Source organism: Colobus angolensis, unplaced genomic scaffold (genome assembly GCF_000951035.1).
Source record: "Colobus angolensis palliatus isolate OR3802 unplaced genomic scaffold, Cang.pa_1.0 Scaffold271, whole genome shotgun sequence".
NCBI classification, from domain to species: Eukaryota; Metazoa; Chordata; class Mammalia; order Primates; family Cercopithecidae; genus Colobus; species Colobus angolensis.
Window position 1 is genome coordinate 1381843 of NW_012115944.1, and position 21876 is coordinate 1403718.

The 21876-nt window shown below is 44.6% G+C and overlaps 1 protein-coding gene across 1 annotated transcript in view; it reads left to right on the forward strand.

The window, feature by feature from the left end:
- TANC2 (tetratricopeptide repeat, ankyrin repeat and coiled-coil containing 2) overlaps nucleotides 1-21645 on the forward strand; it is a 478795-nt gene extending 457150 nt beyond the window's left edge. Inside the window, exons 20-28 of the mRNA XM_011947922.1 lie at nucleotides 4022-4155; nucleotides 5055-5178; nucleotides 10913-11088; nucleotides 11399-11531; nucleotides 12083-12112; nucleotides 12947-13038; nucleotides 14974-15120; nucleotides 17599-17699; nucleotides 19287-21645. Of these exons, the coding sequence (XP_011803312.1) occupies nucleotides 4022-4155; nucleotides 5055-5178; nucleotides 10913-11088; nucleotides 11399-11531; nucleotides 12083-12112; nucleotides 12947-13038; nucleotides 14974-15120; nucleotides 17599-17699; nucleotides 19287-21252 (2903 nt within the window). The 3' untranslated portion in view covers nucleotides 21253-21645. The remainder of the gene's footprint in view (nucleotides 1-4021; nucleotides 4156-5054; nucleotides 5179-10912; nucleotides 11089-11398; nucleotides 11532-12082; nucleotides 12113-12946; nucleotides 13039-14973; nucleotides 15121-17598; nucleotides 17700-19286) is intronic.
- Nucleotides 21646-21876: the final 231 nt, after the last annotated feature.

Here is a 21876-nt window from a genome sequence, read left to right on the forward strand (position 1 = left end):
GGATGGTCTCGATCTCCTGACCTCGTGATCCGCCCGTCTCGGCCTCCCAAAGTGCTGGGATTACAGGCTTGAGCCACCGCGCCCGGCCTATTTTTGCATTTTTATATGTGGTTTGTGGTCTGTGACCCAAAGCTAGTTGGTGGGGGCTTATATCTGCAACCAGGACCTAAGTGACAATTTTTAGCCTCAGGAAAATACAATGGTCATGATGTTTCCTATAATATGTGTCACTCACTCTATCAAATCTGACACCGTTAACTCTAAGAAAGTATATATCCAGTATTTTGTGCCACTACAAAAACAAACAACTTCTGCCAACTATATTGACACAACACAATTCTTTATTATCACATTAATTGTAAGATGCATTCCAATTTTGGAGATGTTAAAATGTAGAGGGAGAAAGTGAATCTTAGAATATTAATTGGGGTGTGATTTTTAGATATCAAGATTTTCTGAAGGCAGATCACTAGAGCCTCCTGGTTGCTTTCATCCTCCATTTGTAGCCTCTTTCTCTTTCCAGATGTTACAACCAGCTTTCACCATCTGCTGGCCCCCTCCCATCCCATAGGGTTTTCACAGACTTCTTACAGAACACCACAAAAGAAAAGCAAACAAGGTGACAAGACTGTTCACCACACCTTCCTCTCCCTTATGTTGTGGGCACAGACCAGGACCAGCACTGAGAGCTTCTAGCACTTCTGGAGGCCAACCCTGGAAATATATGGCCCCAAAAAGAAACCAGAGTTTACAAAATAAACTTACTAGATTCCTTTAATTCCTGCCCTCATCATCTTTTGCCTAGATTATTTCAGCTACCTCCTAATTGAGCTTCTGCCTCTAGCCTCACCCTTTTGTGATACATCTTTCAGACTTCAGCCAAAGTGATCTTTTTAGGCCATAGTCTGTTTGGGTCACTTTCCTGCTTACTGACCTTCATTTACTACTTGTAGGATTAAGTCCTTTAATGTAGCATAAAAAGACCAGTAATTATCTCCAGCCTCATATATTTCCTGTCTTCTCCAGTAATTCCAATAACAGTAAGCATGCTGGTTTCCCCTCAGTGCCTTTATTCATGCTCTCCCTTGGCCCACCCTACACCTTCCATGCCTGTAAATCTCCTGTTCATCTTTTAGCATCTAGCTCACATTATCATCTCTACCTGGAGGCCATCTCAGAAACCTCTTCCTCTGTGCCCTCCCTCATACCAAGGACATATCTCCATTGTATATATCACACTCTATATTAACATATTCATCTGTTTCCTTAACCACGAGTTCTTTGACAGCAGAGACAGTGTCTGACAAATAGCTCAATAAATGTTTTATTAATGGTATTTTGGATAGCGGTGATCAGTTTATTTCTCCCCAGCCACTTCCCCCTCCTCCCCCACCCCTTGATCTTACACGACCTGTCTGTGCTGGACTCTTCCAAGGTCGAAAGTAGATGAAAGAGTCATTTGCATCTCTGCATTCTCTTTGCTGTCAGCATCCCATCCAAGCAGACTCTGGCTGTTTCCCCAACTCTGAGCTACATCCTGTCTGCCTCTTCCAACTCCTTAGATGTTTCCCTTTGAAAAAAGACCATCTCTGTCAGATCATCTTGTCAGATGCTGACAAGCTAGGGAACAAATTCTGTTACTGCTCTTTTAGGAAGAAAGTTGGCTCCTAACTGCTCTGTTTGCAGTTTGGTGTTTTATAGAATTGGCTTTACCTTCATCTCCTTTCTTTTAGAAAGTTTTAACAGTTTTTGATAAATCTCATATAAAATCCAGCCATACAACTCCTTGCTCTTGGATTTTGAAAAGCCCAGATTCCATTTTACATAGTTGTGTTGTTCTGAGATGAAATTGGCCAGCTGTGTTAATAACCATGTCCAGCTATCAGCTGAAGGTTGCTGCCAAATGACATCATAACCTAAACAACAGAGATGATACAACAAAGAAAAAGGCCAAATGGAACATTCCCTCACATATAAATGTGTTATCCAGTGGGGAGAAATGGGGCATCCAGAGCAATAGAATTATCAGACTGGACAGTGTGGCTTTCCAGATGGGCACTGGTTGTGAATATTCAGATGTGTTCTGTGAACTGGCATCATTAGTGAGAGGCTTGATTCTGAAATACTGTGTATATTTTCTCTAGGATGCTGCAAGTTCTTTCATGAAAAATAATGTATTTGGCCCCTTCACATACAGAGGTTTGCTGCAACCTTATCAACCTAGCAACTACTTTAAATGGGTTCAGAATGTGGGTTAGAAATTTTCCAAATGGTTTGTTTTATGCACCGAGATAATTCTTATGATTCCTAGTAAGTGTCTATCCAGTCAAATTATTAAACTACTCTTGCGTTCTGACCCATATATAGAATTCACAATTTGTTTTCTAACCTATTAGAAATATGAACTTGAGAAAGAGGGAACATAGCTTATATTTAAAAAACAAGAAATGAAACTTCTTTATCCAGTAAATAATTATAGCCATTAACACCTGAGCTCATCCACTCAGGGTTGGAAATGACCCTCACCTCAGATAGGACCAAGCCACTGCCCTCCTGTAAGGAACTGAAAAGAAATGTCAATGTCAGGAGTTCCAAAGTAAAACTGAAAATACACATAAGACAAGCCATAGATAGAACTGGTTGAAGAGTGCGTGTGTCTTCTAAAATTACCACATTTTACTTCATAAGTCGTTCTTATCCTTGCAGAAGGAAGGAAAGTGTTACTTGACGGTTTATATTTGTGGAAATTACAGGTAGTTTTCATTTTGCATATGATTCAGTAGTGGATAAATTTGGCCAAGTCCAGAGACAAAATCCCATAATTTGCACTTAAGTGGAAACGAATGCAAATGTCCGTTTGATATAAATGTTATTTGCTTCTCTGAATACATTTTAAAGTTTGCAAACTGCAGTATCTGTGCCTGCCAGATATTATTTTCTGGTTTGTTAGTGGAGTAGGAGGCCATAATGAAAGAAGGCCCTGCTGACTACTACATCAACTTTTTAAGTCAATTTGGAAAAAAAAAAATCTTTATCCTATTTAAAATGAAGTATAACTCCTACATGTTCTAACAGTGTTTCCATCCTCCGTACCCCTCATTTTTTAAAACAATAGACTTGTGCACCTGAGATTCCACGGTTAAATGAAACAAATACATATTTGTTAAAAGACAGACTTCGTATCTCCAGACTCTTCTTTCTGCTGTTGAAATGATACTCTGAGGGCCAAACAGGCATTCGTAAAATCTCCTTTGTGTCAGAGATCATACTGTCAGTGGATAGCAGCACAAGAAGAATGTTTCTGTTTTTTTCCTAATGTGTCTCTTAAACTCACTGTAGCTATTTTTACCTGTGACTTCATTATTTTATATTCAGAAGAAAATAGTCTTTGTCATACCTCTTCTCTCATCTTTAAGATTGCTACCTTGAATCATTCTAATCCTTATATTAAAAATGATTGCAAATGTACCAGAAACGTCTGTATCAACTAATGAAGAAAAAGAATGAAAACTGACCCAAGACTTTGGACTGCAATTCCTAACTTTGGTTCTCTAGGATTAAGAGCCCAGGGTAGAGCTTGGCTGGGGGTAGTTCCCAGCTAATTCTAAAAAAAAAAAACAAAAAAAAAACTTTATCTCTGCAAAGATCTTGTCTTTAGATTCCACCCACACGTGGACTAAGAAAATTTGTAGCTAGGAAGAGGTACCAAACGAGAGGTAGACCAAAGCAGAGAAGACAGTCTAGTCAGGGAAAATGAAACCAAGTGAGTTTGATTAAAGGTGAGTTTTCAATAGATTTATTATTATTGTAATTGTCCCCAAATATTGTGAGGCAATTTAAATGTGTCTTTATTCGTTATTTTTCTTTACAACTTTTCTTTAAGGAAAAGGTGGCAAAAATCATCATTCTTAGAAGTAAAGTAGCAATTACATTAATGAAACACAGGGATATATCACGTTTAACATGGAGCACTGGAGAGGACAAGAACCACCTATCCTCAGTCTTTGTTCTCTGCCCTTAGCCCTAACAGCTGCAGCCGGAAGGGGCAAACTGGAGGTGTGCCGTCTGCTCTTGGAACAAGGGGCAGCAGTGGCCCAGCCAAACCGCCGAGGGGCAGTGCCACTATTCAGCACAGTGCGCCAGGGCCACTGGCAGGTAAGCAGGGTGACCACTTCCGGTCCCTCCGGCAGGACTGAGTTCTATGTGAGGACTTCTGATACACAGAGCAAAATGATCACAAGTAAAGTTTGGGTTACCCAGTAGTGATCAGGTTTGAGGACTTGGACCTTTGTTGTGAATATTCTGGTTAATTGAGAATACGACAGTTAACATTCAAAACGATCACTTTGTATAGAAGGACTAGCCACTTTTGTCCTGGTAATAGAGTGACCTCCTTCTCACATTACACAGTATCCAAAGTCTCCTTGGAAGGTTCATTTCTCAGCGAACTTAGCTAATCACTTACTTGCAGATGTCTGAGACTTACTGAAAGAAAATACAGTGAATGCAAATTCTAATGATACAATCCTTTTAGATGTTTGGATTCTGGATAAATGTTAATTTATACACTTAGGATAGAAAGGAAAGCACACTGATAATAATCTTCAGAAGTATTTCAATAGAAAAAAGGCTGTAGAAGCCAAACAGCCCTAAAGAGTTATCAGAGACACTTTATTATGTTCAGTTCGGTTGGAAGTATTAACTGCAGGCAAATTTGCAACCACTAGAGGGCAATAAAGGAGTGATTTATGTTGGAACTTCCATTATGGGATTGTTTAATCGTACATCTTGACTTTTGTTAAGTTCTTTTTTACTTAGTAGCTGAGTCAGACATTGAGAGTTGAATCCTTCTCATTTGGCTGTCCCTAAGAGAGGTAGAGATTAAATCACATGGTACTAGGACTTTGCAGATACTTCTAGAGGGTAGTGGAAAGATGCATAGAGAGGTGACTGGTACAGCAGTAGGAATTCCTACAGAGTATGAGATAGTGTGCACTTGTCTTCTCCACAGCTCTTCTTTGGGCTGATTGGTCCCTGTTTCTCTGCACTTGCAGATTGTTGATCTTTTACTGACCCATGGAGCTGATGTCAACATGGCAGACAAGCAAGGCCGCACTCCCCTGATGATGGCTGCTTCGGAAGGCCATCTAGGAACTGTGGACTTTCTACTTGCACAAGGTTAGTCTTGGGATGCTAGAGCTAGTTGGCCAGTGTCCATCATTACCTGGTGAACTCATGATTTCCAGCAGTGGATCCCAGGAGATGCTAAGAACAGATATTAATCCAGTTGGTTGGAAAATGAAAGGCTATCTCCTCCCCTCTTGTATTCAGTGTAGTGCTTCTAACTCTAATACCCTCTATTTCTTTATGACTTGAGGGATTTAAATAAAATTAACATATTCTAAATTCTCATTCAGATCAGTAGTCTCCAAACTTTGACTTTCAAAAAATATATACTCAATAAATGTTCATCTTCCAGGGATTGTGTTTTGACTTCAAGTTTATCAATTCTTTTGTAAGCCTACACAACTAATATTTTTCTTGAATTCAAAGGAGGCAAATGCCAGTGAAGACCCCTGCTGACTGTGGGATCTTATTTGGGGGATCCAGATTATTACCCGTTGTAATAAATTCCTTTTGACACTTACCAACATCCACAAATTCCTGGTGAATGGGAAAGAAGTTAAAGGAGATGTTGATCACACCACCATCGTAAAGCACGTCAGGCTCCTTTTGGTTGCTGTGACCTCCATGGCCTGTGCATAACAGTGGCTGCTGATGGTGGACCTCTGTAGTAGCAAAAGCTCATCACTGGAGACTCCGCAGTGCCATCTAGTGGAGCTTGAGCATTTGCTTGAAGCAAGAGGCAGTCAGAGGTAGTCATTCCAATTAGCCTCTGCTACTAGTAAACTGGACCCAAAGGTCTGTAATTATATCCACAAGCACATGTACTTTCCTTCAAGGAAACCAACCTCCTGAAGAATTATGCCTAGGCCAGAGCAACTGAGGGTCGTTTAATTAGGAAGAAATTTAGGTTTCTTCTAAGATTTCAAACTACAGCTCAATCAGAGACTTATTGGATCTTTAGCTGGATCCCTCAAGTAAGATTTGTTTCCACAGACTCAAGACTGGGTCAGAATCAGAGAGTTGCTCTTACAGGGTGCAAAGTGGCTCTTGCCTTCCCCATATAAGCTACCAAAGAAATTTGGCTTCATGATATCTATCTTCATTTCTGCTGGGGATAGCAGGGAGGAGGGAGAATGTGCCTGAATTCTCAAGATAAGATGTGTCTGGAGTAAATATTCCAGAACAAACCAAGTCCACTGAAAGAGGCAGGACCTCTTGAGCCCCTGATAACCTTTAGATAGCTGCAAAGTACCTGTCATGTGCCAGTAGAGGCTCCGTAGTCATAGATTCCAGGTATTTGTTCTCCCTTACCAGCGAAGACATTTTCATCTTTGTACTGTTTCATTTTTTTCCACATTTAAATGAGAGGCTTAATGAATTCAACAAAGATTTATTTAGGCTGTGTTGTTAGCAGAACACTATACTAGGAACTATGAGTGGTTCTGATTTTTGTAATTAATATACTATAATCTGTGCCTTCAAAGGGTCTATAATGTGGCAAGGAAGAGATGAAACAAAGATAAATACCTTAAAAAGCAGAGAATCCTGAGTGCTCTGATACAGGGGTCCTCTGAGTTAGACTGGGACAGACTTTGAAATTCGAAGAGGAAAAATCTTCTATATTTAGGGAGAGGAAGTAACATAGACGAAAGGCCGAAGAGGAGTGACAGGTTTGGAGAAATATGTAGGCTGTCTAGTAAAGTATAAGGGGACTACAGAAAATAAAATTGGAAAGGTATATGGAAATGGAAAAGGACCAAGTTAGAAGAATCTGGACTTAATTCTAAAGGAATCTGGAGAGGCTTTTAAAATTCTTAAATAAGGAATTGATGGTAGAGTTATGCTTTAAAAACAATCACTCTGGCAGTATGTGAATAGTGGATTTGATAAAGGAGCCAGGAGATCAGTTAGGAAGCCCTTGTAATGGAACAGATGAGGCATAATGAGGTCCTAACCCAAGGGCAGTAGTTTTCAGAATAGAACAAAAGGGCTATGTGCAAGAGGTATTTTGGATATGAAGTCTGATTAGATGTAGGAAATAAGGATAGAAGAGTTAAAGATAACTCCAGAGTTGTAAGATGGACATTTGGAAGAATTGTGATTTCATTAACTGCAAGAGAAAGAAAAAAGAGAAGAGGAAGATTACAAATTGGATTTTGGAAGTGTTTAACATATTATGGATTTGTTTCATATGTATCCCCTTTTAATTTCTTCTCTTTCCTTATCTTTGGAAAAATCAATTCATCTGTAATATACATCCAAAACTTTCTTATCCTACTTTTTCCACCACTGGATACTTTGTCCAGGAAATTTATAGATGTTGTATCTGAGGAAATGCCTTGGACTCTCTTCCGTATTTAAACTTATTCCATATTAGAGTCAGTGTTTTAATTACAAACTATACTATTACATAAATGGCTCTCATCAGGATTAAGATATGGTCCCTTGCAGCTTTTCATCCTCCTGTGGGAAACCACAAACTCTCCTGACCTCTAGGGATGCAAAGGTGATAGGCTAGATAACTGCTGAGTAAACCCTGAGCCTGCTGTGGCAGGTCCTAAGCTTGAGCTGATACCTGAATCCTGACCAGCTGAGGGCGCAGCCAAGTGTCCTGGTGCAGTAAGTTGGTCTCTGATGTAGTTAAATATGACTTGCCTACTGTGTGGAAAGAGTTGTCTTAGGTACTCTTCTAGCAAATAAATGATGCGCTTCTTGCCATCGAAGGCCTTACAGTCTGGGCCTTAAGAACCAGTTGTAGATTGGATTTTAGACTGATTACAAAACAGCATGTCAAGTATGCTTGATCCTTTCAAGTGAAAATGGAAATGTTGAAGGGAAACAGATCCAGAATATGAAAGGGTGGGTGGAGAATTTAAAAGGGGGGAATGGAATTATTGAATAAGGCTGAGTAGTTTAAACTCTGAATTTCTTGTTTATTTGATTTGTATTTGTTTTTTGTTTTTGTTTTTGTCTTTTTTTAGAGACAAGGTCTTACTCTATCACCCAGGCTGGAGTGCAGTGGCCTGATCATAGCTCACCAAAGCCTGGAACTCCTGGGCTCAAGCAATGCTCCCATCTCATCCTCCCATCCCAGCCTTCCTAGTAGCTAAGACTACAGGCTCACACCACCACACCTGGCTAATTTTTTAGTTTTTTGTAGAGACAGAGTCTCACCATGTTGCCCAGGCTGGTCTCAGATTTCTGGCCTTAAGCAGTCCTCCCACCTCGGCCTCCCAAAGTGCTGGGATTATAGGTGTGAGTCACTGCATCCAGTGAAATATTTATTTTTTTAATTGACAAGTAAAAATTGAATATGCCATAATGTATTGCTTAACCATGGGGATAGGTTCAGAGAAATGCATTTTGAGAATTGTGTCCTTAGGTGATTTTGTCATTTGTAAACATCATAGAGTGCACTTACACAAACTTGGACGGTATAGCCTACTACACACGTAGGCTGTATAGTACAGCCTGGTGCTCCCAGACTACAAACCTGTACAGCGTATTACTGCACTGAGTTACTGTGAACAGTTGTAACACAGTGGTATTTGTGTAGCTAAACATGTCTAACCATAAAAAGGAGCAGTATTGTGTACAACATGATGTTTTGATACAGGCTATATATCCCTTATCTGAAATGCTTGGTTGTATATCCCTTACCTGAAACGCTTCTGTTGGGATTTTATTTTTTGTATTTTGAACTATTTGCATTATACTTACTGGTTGAGCATTTCTAATCCAAAAATGTGAAATCCAAAATGCTGCAATCTGAATTTCCTTTAAGTGTCATGTTGGCCCTCAGAAAGGTTCAGATTGTGGAGCAGTTCTAATTTCAGATTTTCAGATTAGGGATACTCAAGCTATATATGTATACATTGTGGAATGGCTAACTCAAGTACTTAACGTGTGCCTTACCTTACACACTTATCTTTTTTCTTCTGCTGAAAATGCTTAAAATGTACTTTCATAGCAATTTTCAAGTATATATTGTTATTAACTATCACTATGACTATAGTTAAGAACTATAGAGTAGATTTAGTCTGCTGGTTAATAACCAGTACAGTAGATCTCTTAAACTTATTTCTTCTTTCTAAGTGAATTATATGTCTTTGACCAACATCTCCGCAATCCCCCCCCACCTCCTAGTTTCTGGTAACCACCATTTTATTCTGTGATTCTATGAATTTAACTTTATTAGATTAAACTCCAGATTTCTTTCGTGGCCTGGGCTCAGTGTCCTCTCATGTGTTTATTTTCCCCACCTGGGGAGGAAGAAGGTGGCCTGGCCCTGTGATCAATGACAAACATGTCCCGGGCTCTTATTTGATGAGACTGTCTCAAGGAGTTAGCACTATTACCAGTGGAAGGCTTCTGCTCAGTTCAGAAAAAATTCACTGAGCTCCGGTGTGATAAGGGCCAAGGCAGCCCAATCACTTGAGGTCAGGAGTTCAAGACCAGCCTGGCCAACATGGTGAAACCCAGTCTCTACTAAAAATACAAAAATTAGCCGGGGCGTAGTGTGCGTGCCTTTAATCCCAGCTACTTGGGAGGCTGAGGCAGGAGAATTGTCTGAACCTGGGAGGTGGAGGTTGCAATGAACTGAGATTGGGCCACTGCACTCCAGCCTGGGCAACAGAGCAAGACTGCATCTAGAGAGAAAAAGAGGAAGAAGAAGAAAACGCTCATTGAGAATTTATTACATGCAAATAGGATACATAAAAATAGATAAATAATGGAATAAGTTGACTTATGTTAAGCATATTTAAGATGAGGTAGCAGTGAACTGTGAGAAGCTTCTTAGAGGCAGGAGGATAGAGATAGTTCTTAGAAAATGGCAAGAAGGGCCGGGCGCGGTGGCTCAAGCCTGTAATCCCAGCACTTTGGGAGGCCGAGACGGGTGGATCACGAGGTCAGGAGATCGAGACCATACTGGCTAACACAGTGAAACCCCGTCTCTACTAAAAAAAAAACACAAAAAACTAGCCGGGCGAGGTGGCAGGCGCCTGTAGTCCCAGCTACTCGGGAGGCTGAGGCAGGAGAATGGCTAAACCCGGGAGGCGGAGCTTGCAGTGAGCTGAGATCCGGCCACTGCACTCCAGCCTGGGCGACAGAGCGAGACTCCGTCTCAAAAAAAAAAAAAAAAAAAAGAAAATGGCAAGAAGTGAGGCAAGTCATGGGGGAAGAAAAGCTCTTCCACACACGTGGAGCAGCGTGACCAAGAGTGAGGATGCAGAAGGATTGATGGGAGATCCAAGAGGTAGAGAGTGAGGATGCGGGAGGATTGATGGGAGATCCAAGAGGCAGAGAGTGAGGATGTGGGAGGATTGACGGGAGATCTGAGAGGCAGAGAGTGAGGATGTGGGAGGATTGACGGGAGATCTGAGAGGCAGAGAGTGAGGATGTGGGAGGATTGACGGGAGATCTGAGAGGCAGAGAGTGAGGATGCAGGAGGACTGACGGGAGATCCAAGAGGCAGTGAGCACATCCATTTGGCTGAAGTGGAGGATTTTCACAGGGGAATAATAAAACAGGTATAGAGAGTAATTGGGAATAGATTGTGGATGACCTTGAATACCCAGTAAAACAACTGGAATCTGTTTTATTGAAAGCTTGTAGGATGAACTTTTAACAGTTGAGGTGTAACTGGCATACCAGGATCGGTCTTAAAATGGAAATAGTCTGGAAACGAGCGGTGTTCTTTGTAGCAGCGTGCCCCTTCAGTGCTTCCCCTCCTGCTGTGCGTTTCCATGTCTCCTCAGCCCTGTGCTATCACTTGCCTTTGCAGGTGCCTCCATTGCTCTCATGGACAAAGAAGGATTGACAGCCCTCAGCTGGGCTTGTTTGAAGGGCCATCTCTCAGTAGTACGTTCTCTGGTGGATAACGGAGCTGCCACAGACCATGCTGACAAGAATGGCCGTACCCCACTGGATCTGGCAGCTTTCTATGGTGATGCTGAGGTGGTAAGTACCTTTAAACAAGCCTCAGGAGAGCAGAGAGAGGGCTGTTCTCCATCCATACTACCTGGAGTTGAAAGTGGAGTGATGTATTGATGATTCCTGATACAGAGCTCTCACATCTATACTTGCTAGAGAGCAAGAATATTCAAAATGCTATTAAAGATCAAGAATATAGCTAAGGCCTGAAATACCATGGCGGCAGAGCCTGGTTCAGGCCAGCAGTTGAAAAAGGGCAGGCAGCAGCCAGAGCCCTCATGGAACAGTGCTGAGCCATTACACCTGTCCTAACTGCTCTGCTTGATCCATGTCCTAGGTTCAGTTCCTGGTAGATCACGGGGCCATGATCGAGCACGTTGACTACAGTGGAATGCGCCCTTTGGATAGGGCAGTGGGGTGCCGGAACACTTCTGTTGTTGTCACTCTTCTGAAGAAAGGAGCCAAGATAGGTAGGAGAAGGGAAGAAGGTGTTGGCCATCTGTGCCCAGGGGCCAGACTGGTCCAGTGGTCTGGCTGCCCTGGGTATTTGGTGTGAGCATATATAGTTCCCCTTCCTCCCTGGCCCAATTATTGTCCAAGTGAACAGAGAGGCTCTTGGCCCAGAGAAAGCACCATGTGAGCCGTGGTCTGCAGTCCCCTGTGTCCAGAACCACATGGTTCTCTACCATGTCCCTTGTAGCCTTAGCCAGGAGGCTGCTCTGGCCTTAAGCACCTCTCAACACTGCCTCTGTACCAGCCCCACCCTGTCAGCATCCTGGATCTCTGCACTGCCGTGAGCCTTTGCTTTCCCTTGCTCTGAATGTGCTTCAGACTCAAGTCCCTGCTGCCGCTGTCCCAGCTGCTCCCCAAGCCCACAGACCTGTAGACGAGGGTTGGCTGATATGCTGGCTTTGTGCTGCCTGCCTCTCACTGCTGCTTTTTCCTTCTTTTTTTTTTTTTTTCACCTTCATCCATTTTTTTTTCCTCTCCTACAACTTTTTGTTTTCTCCTTTCTTTGAAGGTTGTCAGACGTTACCGAGTCGCCCACGAGGTATATTTCACCGCTGTCAGCATCAGGCGTGGTCTGATGGCTTGGTCAGCTTTGCCTTCTCCTCTTTGGTTTAGCCTGCATGAGTTCCCTACACCTCTAATCTTTTAATTTACTTCACCTTAAAAGAAGATTTTTTTTAATGACTGTTGTAGAGAATAACTTGAACTTTTGATAACTAACCTTGAAAAGCATAGTTTGTAAATAATTCAGGCATTTGTAAACTAATCAATGTAACCTTTTCTTTCTTTTTGTGGGTAAAGTCATCCTCAGTAATGTTGGTTTGTTTCACGTCTGATTGACATTCGAACTGTGCTCCTGCTTCAAAGTGAATCCCGGGGAGTCCTAGTGGGTACTTATCATTTAAGGGAAGCTTTAGAGTTATCAGTGGTTTCCCTTTTGCAAAGTACATATTTTAAAGTTAAGAGGCTAAATGTCTGGGGGTTTTGAGTCCCAAATCCAAAATAAATTACCCTTTTTGGACTTTTCAAATCCTGTGGTAATGTTTAATATAAATCCTTTCTCCCAATTTCCTTATTTAAAATAATTCCAGACTGAGCCATTGCCTGCCCACATGCAGCATGCAGGCTTTGCTGCCCTCATGTGGGGCAGGCTCACATGGTTCCAATATTCTTATTTTAAGGTGAATACAAATCCAATGCAGCTTCTTGGCAGTGGGAGTTACTAAAATACTCCCAGGTCTAAAAGATGAGGTACTGATTGTGGAGCAAGTTGTTCTCTCAGCAGAAATTCCCCCAGGGTATTTTTTTCACCTAGCTTCCTACCACCCTTACATTGTATGAGTTTTTTACCCATCATGCATCCTGTACACTACAGGTCCAGCCACATGGGCGATGGCCACCTCCAAGCCAGACATCATGATCATCCTCTTGAGCAAGCTGATGGAAGAGGGGGACATGTTTTATAAGGTGAGGGGAGGGAGGGACACAGTTTCTTCAGAATGGCCACTCGCTGTTTTCTATGTATAGAATCTTCCAAAGTCTTGAAATCAGTTCTCATCTTTTGTAGTAGAGGCCAACTTTTGTAGTAGAGGCCAAGGGAAAATACTGTTCCTCAGTGATGGCCTCATATGTTGGGGATCCTGGGGTTCTGCCTTACCAAGAGAGCAAGGGTAGCCTATACTTGCCTGCAGCTGATCAGCCTGAAGCCCTGGTTTCACCTGGTCACTAACCGGTGGTTATGTCGATTTCTACATGGAATCTGTTAGGTAGGATCTGGAAACTCATGGGACAAGTAAAAGTAAAATTATGTAGTATAGCTATTTCCATTATGTTGATCCTAGCTTTCATATGTCATAATATATACATAGATTAAAAAGTACGTAACAATAGCTTATCAGCGTCCTTGAATAAGATAAGGAAACCAAGACAAATAGCAATTATAAGATTTGTGTGAAATCATTCACTGAATGACAACAATTACAAAAACTATGGAGTCTTTTTGTACTCACAATCCAAGCTGAAGGCTCCATACCCTGACACAAATAAACTCCGTGGTCTATTCCATGTCAAAGTCATCGCACTGTGTTGAGATCAGCTGGATTACCCGCCCCCAAAACTTCATACAAATCCAACCCAGTTTTTGGCAGCAGGCATCACTGACATTTCCCCAGGACTAAAAGTTAAGGAAAAATAGTTGTGAAGCATATTATTCTCACCTGTGTCAGGAGTGTACAAGTTCCTAGGAGCAGAATTCTATCTTCTAAGTACCCTTTGAGTGAGTCATGGTAATCTAGGACTCTCAGGCTTTCAGGAAGCTTGAGCCCTGGCCCAACCTTGATTTTACGCAACTTCAAAGAAAGTCCTCATTACCCTAGATGTCATATTTATGGACTTCACAATGGGATTGCTTTCAGGTTATGTCCTGGTTATAGCATAACTTCTGGTATTCTGAGGCAAGAAGTCCTCTTAATGAAAATATGCAGTGCCATTATTGTTCCCCTCAGAATTCTACCTTGAAAGATTCCAAATCTCTCCTTCATGAATGGTGCTAAGGGAAAAGTAAAAGACTGGGATCCCTGTGGAGTTGTAAGTATAGAGAAGGAATAGAGTGGATGACGATCAGCTAAAGGGGTGGGAGACGCTGCCTGCATCTTTCTGGGCTCAGCTTATAGATTTTCAGATACAAAGTGAAAGAAAAGTTTAAGGTCACTATGGCCAGATCTCTAAATTGGTCATAGATTTACTTCATCTTGGATAATCCCTCCTGCAACATCAGATGGAATCACAAACTCTAAACTTCACTTCTCTACTGCCACCCTGCTCCATGCCTTTTCCGAAAATAGGGAACACTGATTGGTATTATTTTATGCCATGAGATTAGGGAAGCAACCGCTAGACTGCTTTAGCTCCCACATCCTTCGTGAGCAAGAGAATGACTTCTAGAGGGCTGATCAGGTGGATCGTCAGACCAAAAAAAGAGTTCTCCAGACAAGCCAGAAATTAAGGAAGAAGTAATAACTTTGGAGTGCTTGGTACTAGGAAGTCATATGTGTTCTGTAGAGATCATTTCAAGCAAAAGGAACTTTGAAATGAGCATGGTCAGCCTCTTTGGAATCCAGTTGGGAAGCCAGGGTCTAGGGCCTTCCATTTGCCAAGGCTTTGTCTCCCTGGCTTGTGTCTTGGGTATCCCCTCAACCTTGCCGTTCCTGCCAGATGAGTTTCCTATGGAAAAGACTAGACCCTTCTGCCGTCACCATCAGGGCCAGAACTCCTCTCTAGTCTGATGTTTGGGAGGGTTCGCCCTTAGTAACAGCTGCTGAGAAGAGGAAGGGAGTGGGGACCACACTTCCTCAGCTGTTCCTCAGACCAACTGTGTGTTTCGCCATCTTGTGCTCCCATTAGAAAGGTAAAGTAAAGGAAGCTGCCCAGCGCTACCAGTACGCCCTGAAGAAGTTCCCTAGAGAAGGGTTTGGTGAGGACTTGAAAACTTTCCGGGAACTAAAGGTGTCTCTCCTCCTCAACCTCTCTCGGTGTCGCAGGAAAATGAACGTAAGTCCCTGTCACCCCAACTCCTTTCTGCAATCCTGGAAGCTGATAGCCCATGTCACTCATTAGCTTCTACCAGACCCCTGAAATCCTCCTCTGCCCCATTTGGAACTTGGTTGTCCTTCACAGAGCACTGACATTTGCAATTTGAAAGAAATAAGTCTAAGTATAATCTGTATCTCAAACTGTAAAGAAATTAATGCTGCAGGTACTTTGCAGCTTTCTAAATGTTCATAATTTCACTGAAAGTGATGAGAATACCATCTTTTCCCACCCCCATACCACCCAGTCAATGTTCTGGTCTTTGGGAAAACGTGAGAGCAGTAGTCACTAGAATTCCAGTTGCAATTAGATATGAATTGTAGTCATTACTCTCAGGTATAGTCCCTTGTCATTTGAAGAAGGGCTAAGAGGAGGGCTCAGGACCATGGTCTTGAAGGTTTAACTTCTGAGGCTATTGAACTTTTTGCCTCTTTCCTCATCTTTGTATCCCAGCATGCCATGTCCCTTCTCATCCTAGAGGGAATCTCAGAACTCCCCCTGGACCTTGACCGTCTCCCTGGTAGGCCACAGTCCTTCCTGCCTACTTTGCAGACCCATCTCAGATGCCCCCAGCCACTGCTCCCTCAGCCACTGCCCTTTAACATAAAGACACTCCAAGCCAAGAACCCTCTCTCAGGTTTTGGAAATAGCTAAGATTGCATCAGGAGTCTCTGACATCCACCAGCCTGAGGTCTCACAGTTCTTCAGGAGATAAACACAATCCAAGCCGTACAGACGTTATCGATCAATTAAAAACTCAGCTGGACGGAAGCAAGATTTAAACCTCATGGCCAGGGATCTTCCAGAAAGATGATTTGTGTGTGTAACCTTTAGATCATCCATTTCAGACCCTAAACCCTGACACTTGGAAGGAGCCTGAGATAAACCTGACTGTCTCAGAGAACACAGCCATGACCTTCAGAGGCAGAGTTGCCCCGTGGTTCGGAGGGAAGTGGGGACGTGGAAGAGGCCCCGACGCCGGGAAGGGAGAGGGCGGTGGTCTCGGGAGACAGGTTTTCATGCCCACGGGGTCTCCTGTGAAGTGAAAGGAACAGCACCAAGGCCTCCCCTGGCACCAGCCGAGGAGGATGAGGCAAAGCTCAGAAGTTGCTGCCAACCCACTGATCTCTTTTCCCTACCAAATAATAGACTTTTTAAAAATGCCCTCATGTTTTCAGGAATAATGATGGTCCCAAAAGAACAAATAAAAGGGTAAGGCTGGAAGCACAGCAGGGATAGAAGGTGACCCATAAAAGCTGAAATTCTTTCTAGCTCCACATGTGTTCAGAAGCGGTTGTTAACCACCTCCTGGGCCAGTACTGTGCCAAGCACCAGACGTCTGCCTTCTTAGGTAGAGGATTTCCCACCAACTTTTTAACAATGTTTTTACCTATGCCCCAGAGCCTTTGTTCTGCCCAAGGCCTTGTTTTCTGCCTTAGAACTCATGACTATAACCGGAGGCTACCATGCTATACTGTGGCTTTGACACTAAAAGAAGGGGGAACCTTCCCTTTGAGCTTAGTATTTAAGGGAATACTAAAAACCGCAGACTGTCTAGGCGGCACTGTTCCCCACCCCACCCCACGGTCTGCGTTCACAGCCCTGTGAGCATGTTCCTCACAGGGACAGCACAGACCTCAGTCACAGCCGGGGTCTTCTCTTGTTTTGTTTTGTTTTGTTTTTAATTTTAAGTGTTTCCTAAGTAAGGAACCAGTGAAGAAAAGGAACAGACCAGAGAAGCCTCTGTGAAATAGAAAGAAAACGATAATTAATGAGCACCTACTGTGTGCCAGGAACTGTGCAGGGCTTTTAAATATTGGATCACACTTGATACTACCTCTGGAGTAGGTATGGATGAGAAAATACATCATACACTCGGGGGTTATGAAGCTGGTCAGAGAATTGAACCCAAGTCTGTCTGACACCCCCTCTCCCTCTAGTCTCCGTAGTCAGTGCAGTTTCCTTTACAGACGTCATCTTCCTGGACTTTACAGGACACCTTCTCACCTGTCCCTTAGAAAGCCGAAGTGTAGTGCATGTAGCAGGAAGGTGTGGGGCTCAGACCAGGGTCCACGTGAGTTGTGGACGTGTGCGTTTGCCTCCTACACGCGTGGATAACTTCAGGAGCTTTGCTGGAAAGGGTTGGTGTTTGACTTCCGGGCTGAGAACTGTATTAGAAAGGCAAAAAGGGAAAATTAAAACTATTTTAATATTCTGGGCAGCTAAAGTCCAGTGAGCAGTTGCAAGGCTACACAGGACAAAGGCAGAAGGAACTTGCAGTCCACAGGCCCCATGGCTAGAGCCATGTCAGGCACATCTAGCGTCCCAGGCTTTCCATCCATGAATGTCAAAAAATGTACAAATAATTTGTTTTATTCCCAAGTTGTCTATTTTTTATATCTCATCAATGACTCATTTGCACACCTATTGTAATGACAGGATTTTGGAATGGCGGAGGAATTTGCTACTAAGGCCCTGGAGCTGAAACCGAAATCTTATGAAGCTTACTATGCGAGAGCAAGGGCAAAACGCAGCAGCAGGTGAGGAGAGAGAGAGAGGGTGAAAGCAAGAGGTCTCTTTTCTGAAAATTTGGCCAAGGCAGCGTCGGCCACCCTGGGGCATATGTACCCAAATACATCTCTGTCCTTGAGAACTCTCAGGGCCAAGCTTTGGGGATGGCTCTCATAGCACAGCCCTCAGCTCGAGATCGGCAAATCTCCTGGGCTGTGGAGACCACGAATGTTTCACTTCGGGAGAAACACTTTTTCACTGGAGAATGGCAGCTTCTTCCAAGAAGCCTCTGCCGTATCTCAGGCACTTTCCAACCCCCAAAGCAGCTAGCATGAAGAGACAACGGTGACTTAAAGAAGTCACTTAAGCAGAGCATCCGACCACCCCTTTTAGAAGGGAAAGTAGGATGGTTCACTTAACATCACAGGTTCCTCTTCCTTCTCCCATAGGCGTTTGGGGAATCCCAGATTAGTCAGTCTTCCTTCTGGGGCTGTCCTCAAGTCTGGTGGCATCAGACCGCCTTCCACCTAAACCATCACCCACCACACACACACACGGAGTCATGAGGTCCTTACTGTCAGGATGGAGAGGACCCAAGAGAACACCATTCCACGTTCCTCGTGCCCATCTGCTGTAGTTTGGCCAGTGGGCAGAAAAGCTCCCAGAAGAACCTAGAACCTGCCATCAGTGATCTTTGTGTAACTTGTCACTGTCTCTTATGCCTCCTGCCCTCCTCCCCAGCTGCATGGGAAAGAACTGCCTCAGGTTCACTGCTATGACCAGGGGCATATGGTCCTGAAAATCACACCCAGGTTGAGGCTAGTGATGGTGGTGGCAGTGATTGCACTCTTACCTAGCTGGGGTAACAAAGTCCTCACAGAAACCTGACTCAAATTCTCCTTCCCTCTGGATCGTTCCTTTTTCACAAGGCCAGTTGCCCCTCTCAGGTGATATTAGTAGAGAAGATGGGAATGTCTCTGAGAGTTCATTTCTTCTTTTGTAAATTAGAGTCTCCTTGGAGTCAGCTCAGCTCCAGCCCTGAGTGGCCTAGTCAGCAAGCCTAATGCCTGCCCCACTTTGATAGAGCAAATGGAGACACAGCAATTCTGAGAGATGAGGGTTAGAAAGGGCAGAAGACAGGGTTCTTGCCTAGAGTAGAACAGGCCTGAAATTTGGAGCTAAAATATTGAGAACATAAAGAAAAATTTCTGCTGGATCAGCAAGATTTTTAAATACGTAGTTATTTTTGTTCCTAAGCTACTTGACAGTGACCCTGTAAATGACAACCCCACCCAACTTCCATACTGCCTGGTGTGTGTTTGGGCACCAAAACAACTTCCTGAAGGGCCTGGCTGGACTGACACAATGGGGCATTTCTCTACTGTTCCCAGAGAGGCCAGAAGGAAGATGGAGGCTGAATGGGTTAGGGAATCATTCGGACTCTTCCAGAATGAGTCTACCTGTTTCCTTCCCTATAAATCCAACTAAACCGAAACACCCCAGACTCCCACAGACGCCACCACAGCTCTCTGAGATAGTGACCGTGTTCTCAGCTCTTGGTGCTTTCTCTGGATTCAGAATAACTCCAGCTCCTGTGTTCACATTTTGTCAAGCAGACAGTTCGCAGCAGCCTTAGAGGACCTGAACGAGGCCATCAAGCTGTGTCCCAACAACCGTGAGATCCAGAGGCTTCTGCTGCGAGTGGAAGAAGAGTGTAGACAGATGCAGCAGCCGCAGCAGCCGCCGCCACCGCCGCCACCACCGCAGCCTCAGCAACAGTTGCCGGAAGAAGCAGAACCTGAACCACAGCATGAAGATATATACTCTGTACAGGATATATTCGAGGAGGAGTACCTGGAACAGGATGTTGAAAATGTTTCCATTGGCCTCCAGACAGAGGCCCGGCCCAGCCAGGGGCTCCCAGTCATCCAGAGCCCTCCCTCCTCTCCCCCGCCTCGGGACTCAGCCTACATCTCCAGCTCACCTCTTGGCTCTCATCAGGTTTTTGACTTCCGGTCCAGTAGTTCTGTAGGCTCTCCCACTAGACAGACCTATCAGTCCACCTCACCTGCCCTTTCTCCAACTCATCAGAACTCACATTACAGGCCTAGCCCACCACACACTTCCCCGGCTCATCAGGGAGGATCTTACCGTTTCAGCCCCCCTCCTGTGGGAGGACAGGGCAAAGAATATCCAAGCCCTCCCCCTTCCCCTCTCCGGAGAGGCCCCCAGTATCGGGCCAGCCCTCCAGCTGAAAGTATGAGTGTCTATAGATCCCAGTCTGGTTCACCGGTGCGCTATCAGCAGGAAACAAACATCAGTCAGCTTCCTGGCAGACCCAAATCTCCATTATCCAAAATGGCCCAGCGGCCCTACCAGATGCCTCAGCTCCCTGTGGCAGTTCCCCAGCAAGGGCTCAGGCTACAGCCTGCCAAGGCCCAGATTGTGAGAAGTAACCAGCCCAGCCCAGCCGTCCATTCAAGCACTGTCATCCCCACAGGAGCCTATGGCCAAGTAGCCCATTCAATGGCCAGTAAATACCAGTCTTCACAAGGAGACATAGGAGTCAGCCAGAGCCGGTTGGTTTATCAAGGGTCAATTGGGGGGATCGTAGGGGATGGGAGGCCGGTGCAGCACGTCCAAGCCAGCCTGAGTGCAGGTGCCATCTGTCAGCATGGAGGGTTGACCAAAGAGGACCTTCCACAGCGGCCTTCCTCAGCATACCGGGGTGGTGCAAGATACAGCCAGACGCCGCAGATCGGACGCAGCCAGTCAGCATCCTATTACCCAGTCTGTCACTCAAAACTAGATCTGGAGCGCTCCTCCAGCCAACTAGGTTCCCCTGATGTATCACATTTAATCAGAAGACCTATTAGCGTCAATCCTAACGAAATCAAACCCCACCCGCCAACTCCCAGGCCGTTGCTGCATTCCCAAAGCGTAGGCCTTCGCTTCTCTCCATCTAGCAATAGTATCTCCTCCACCTCCAACCTAACTCCAACCTTCCGGCCATCTTCTTCCATCCAGCAAATGGAGATCCCACTGAAACCCGCATATGAGAGGTCATGTGACGAGCTGTCGCCAGTGTCTCCAACTCAAGGAGGTTACCCCAGTGAGCCCACCCGATCCAGGACCACACCGTTCATGGGAATCATAGACAAAACAGCACGGACTCAGCAGTACCCCCACCTCCACCAGCAGAATCGGACCTGGGCGGTGTCATCTGTGGACACTGTCCTCAGTCCCACGTCTCCAGGCAACCTGCCTCAGCCCGAGTCCTTCAGTCCACCGTCATCCATCAGCAACATTGCCTTTTATAACAAAACCAACAATGCACAGAATGGCCATTTGCTGGAGGACGATTATTACAGCCCCCATGGGTTGCTGGCTAATGGGTCTCGTGGAGACCTCTTGGAGCGAGTCAGCCAGGCCTCCTCCTATCCCGATGTGAAGGTAGCTCGGACTCTACCTGTGGCTCAGGCATACCAGGACAACCTGTACAGGCAGCTGTCCCGAGACTCTCGGCAAGGGCAGACATCCCCTATCAAACCAAAGAGACCATTTGTGGAGTCTAATGTTTAAAAGACGTTTTGTTGGAGTGAGACCCATGTTTTCACCGCACATTTTCAGGCTTGGTTTCCACGTTTGAGGTAGCTCCCTGGCTTAATTTCTCATGTAGTTTCTGTGTGGTGTTCAGAGGTGGCAGCCCACATGCTGAAATCCTTTGCATGCAGCCGACTGGGAAGCGGCCTCCCGGGAGCCAGGACTTCAGTTTCTCTTGTCTGTGCCCAGCCACATGCTCTCTCCCTCTCTTCAGATGCCAACGAGGAGATTTTCGTGCCGTGTGCTTTAACCCAGGGAGATCAGACACACTGGTCAGCTTTTTCCAGGAGACAATCGCTTTCACTGATGTTCTTGTTGTGTCATTGTCTTTTTCCTTTTTTAAAAAATAAGGTGTTCTTGTTCGTTTTCTTCTAGAAACTTTAGAAAGAGTGGGATGCCCCTTTGCCTTTGCATTCTTAGCCAGTGTCACCCACACAGCCAGCTGCAGCGCACTCTTACGCTGTGGCCCCTCCCCAGACCGCCAGCGCCCTGCAGCCGCCAGGTCTACAGTGTACATTAGGATTACTGCTGGTCTTCCTAGGGAGGTAAAAGGATCAAAGAGAGAGAGAGAAGAAATAAATGCTACATTGGAAGAAAACCCCA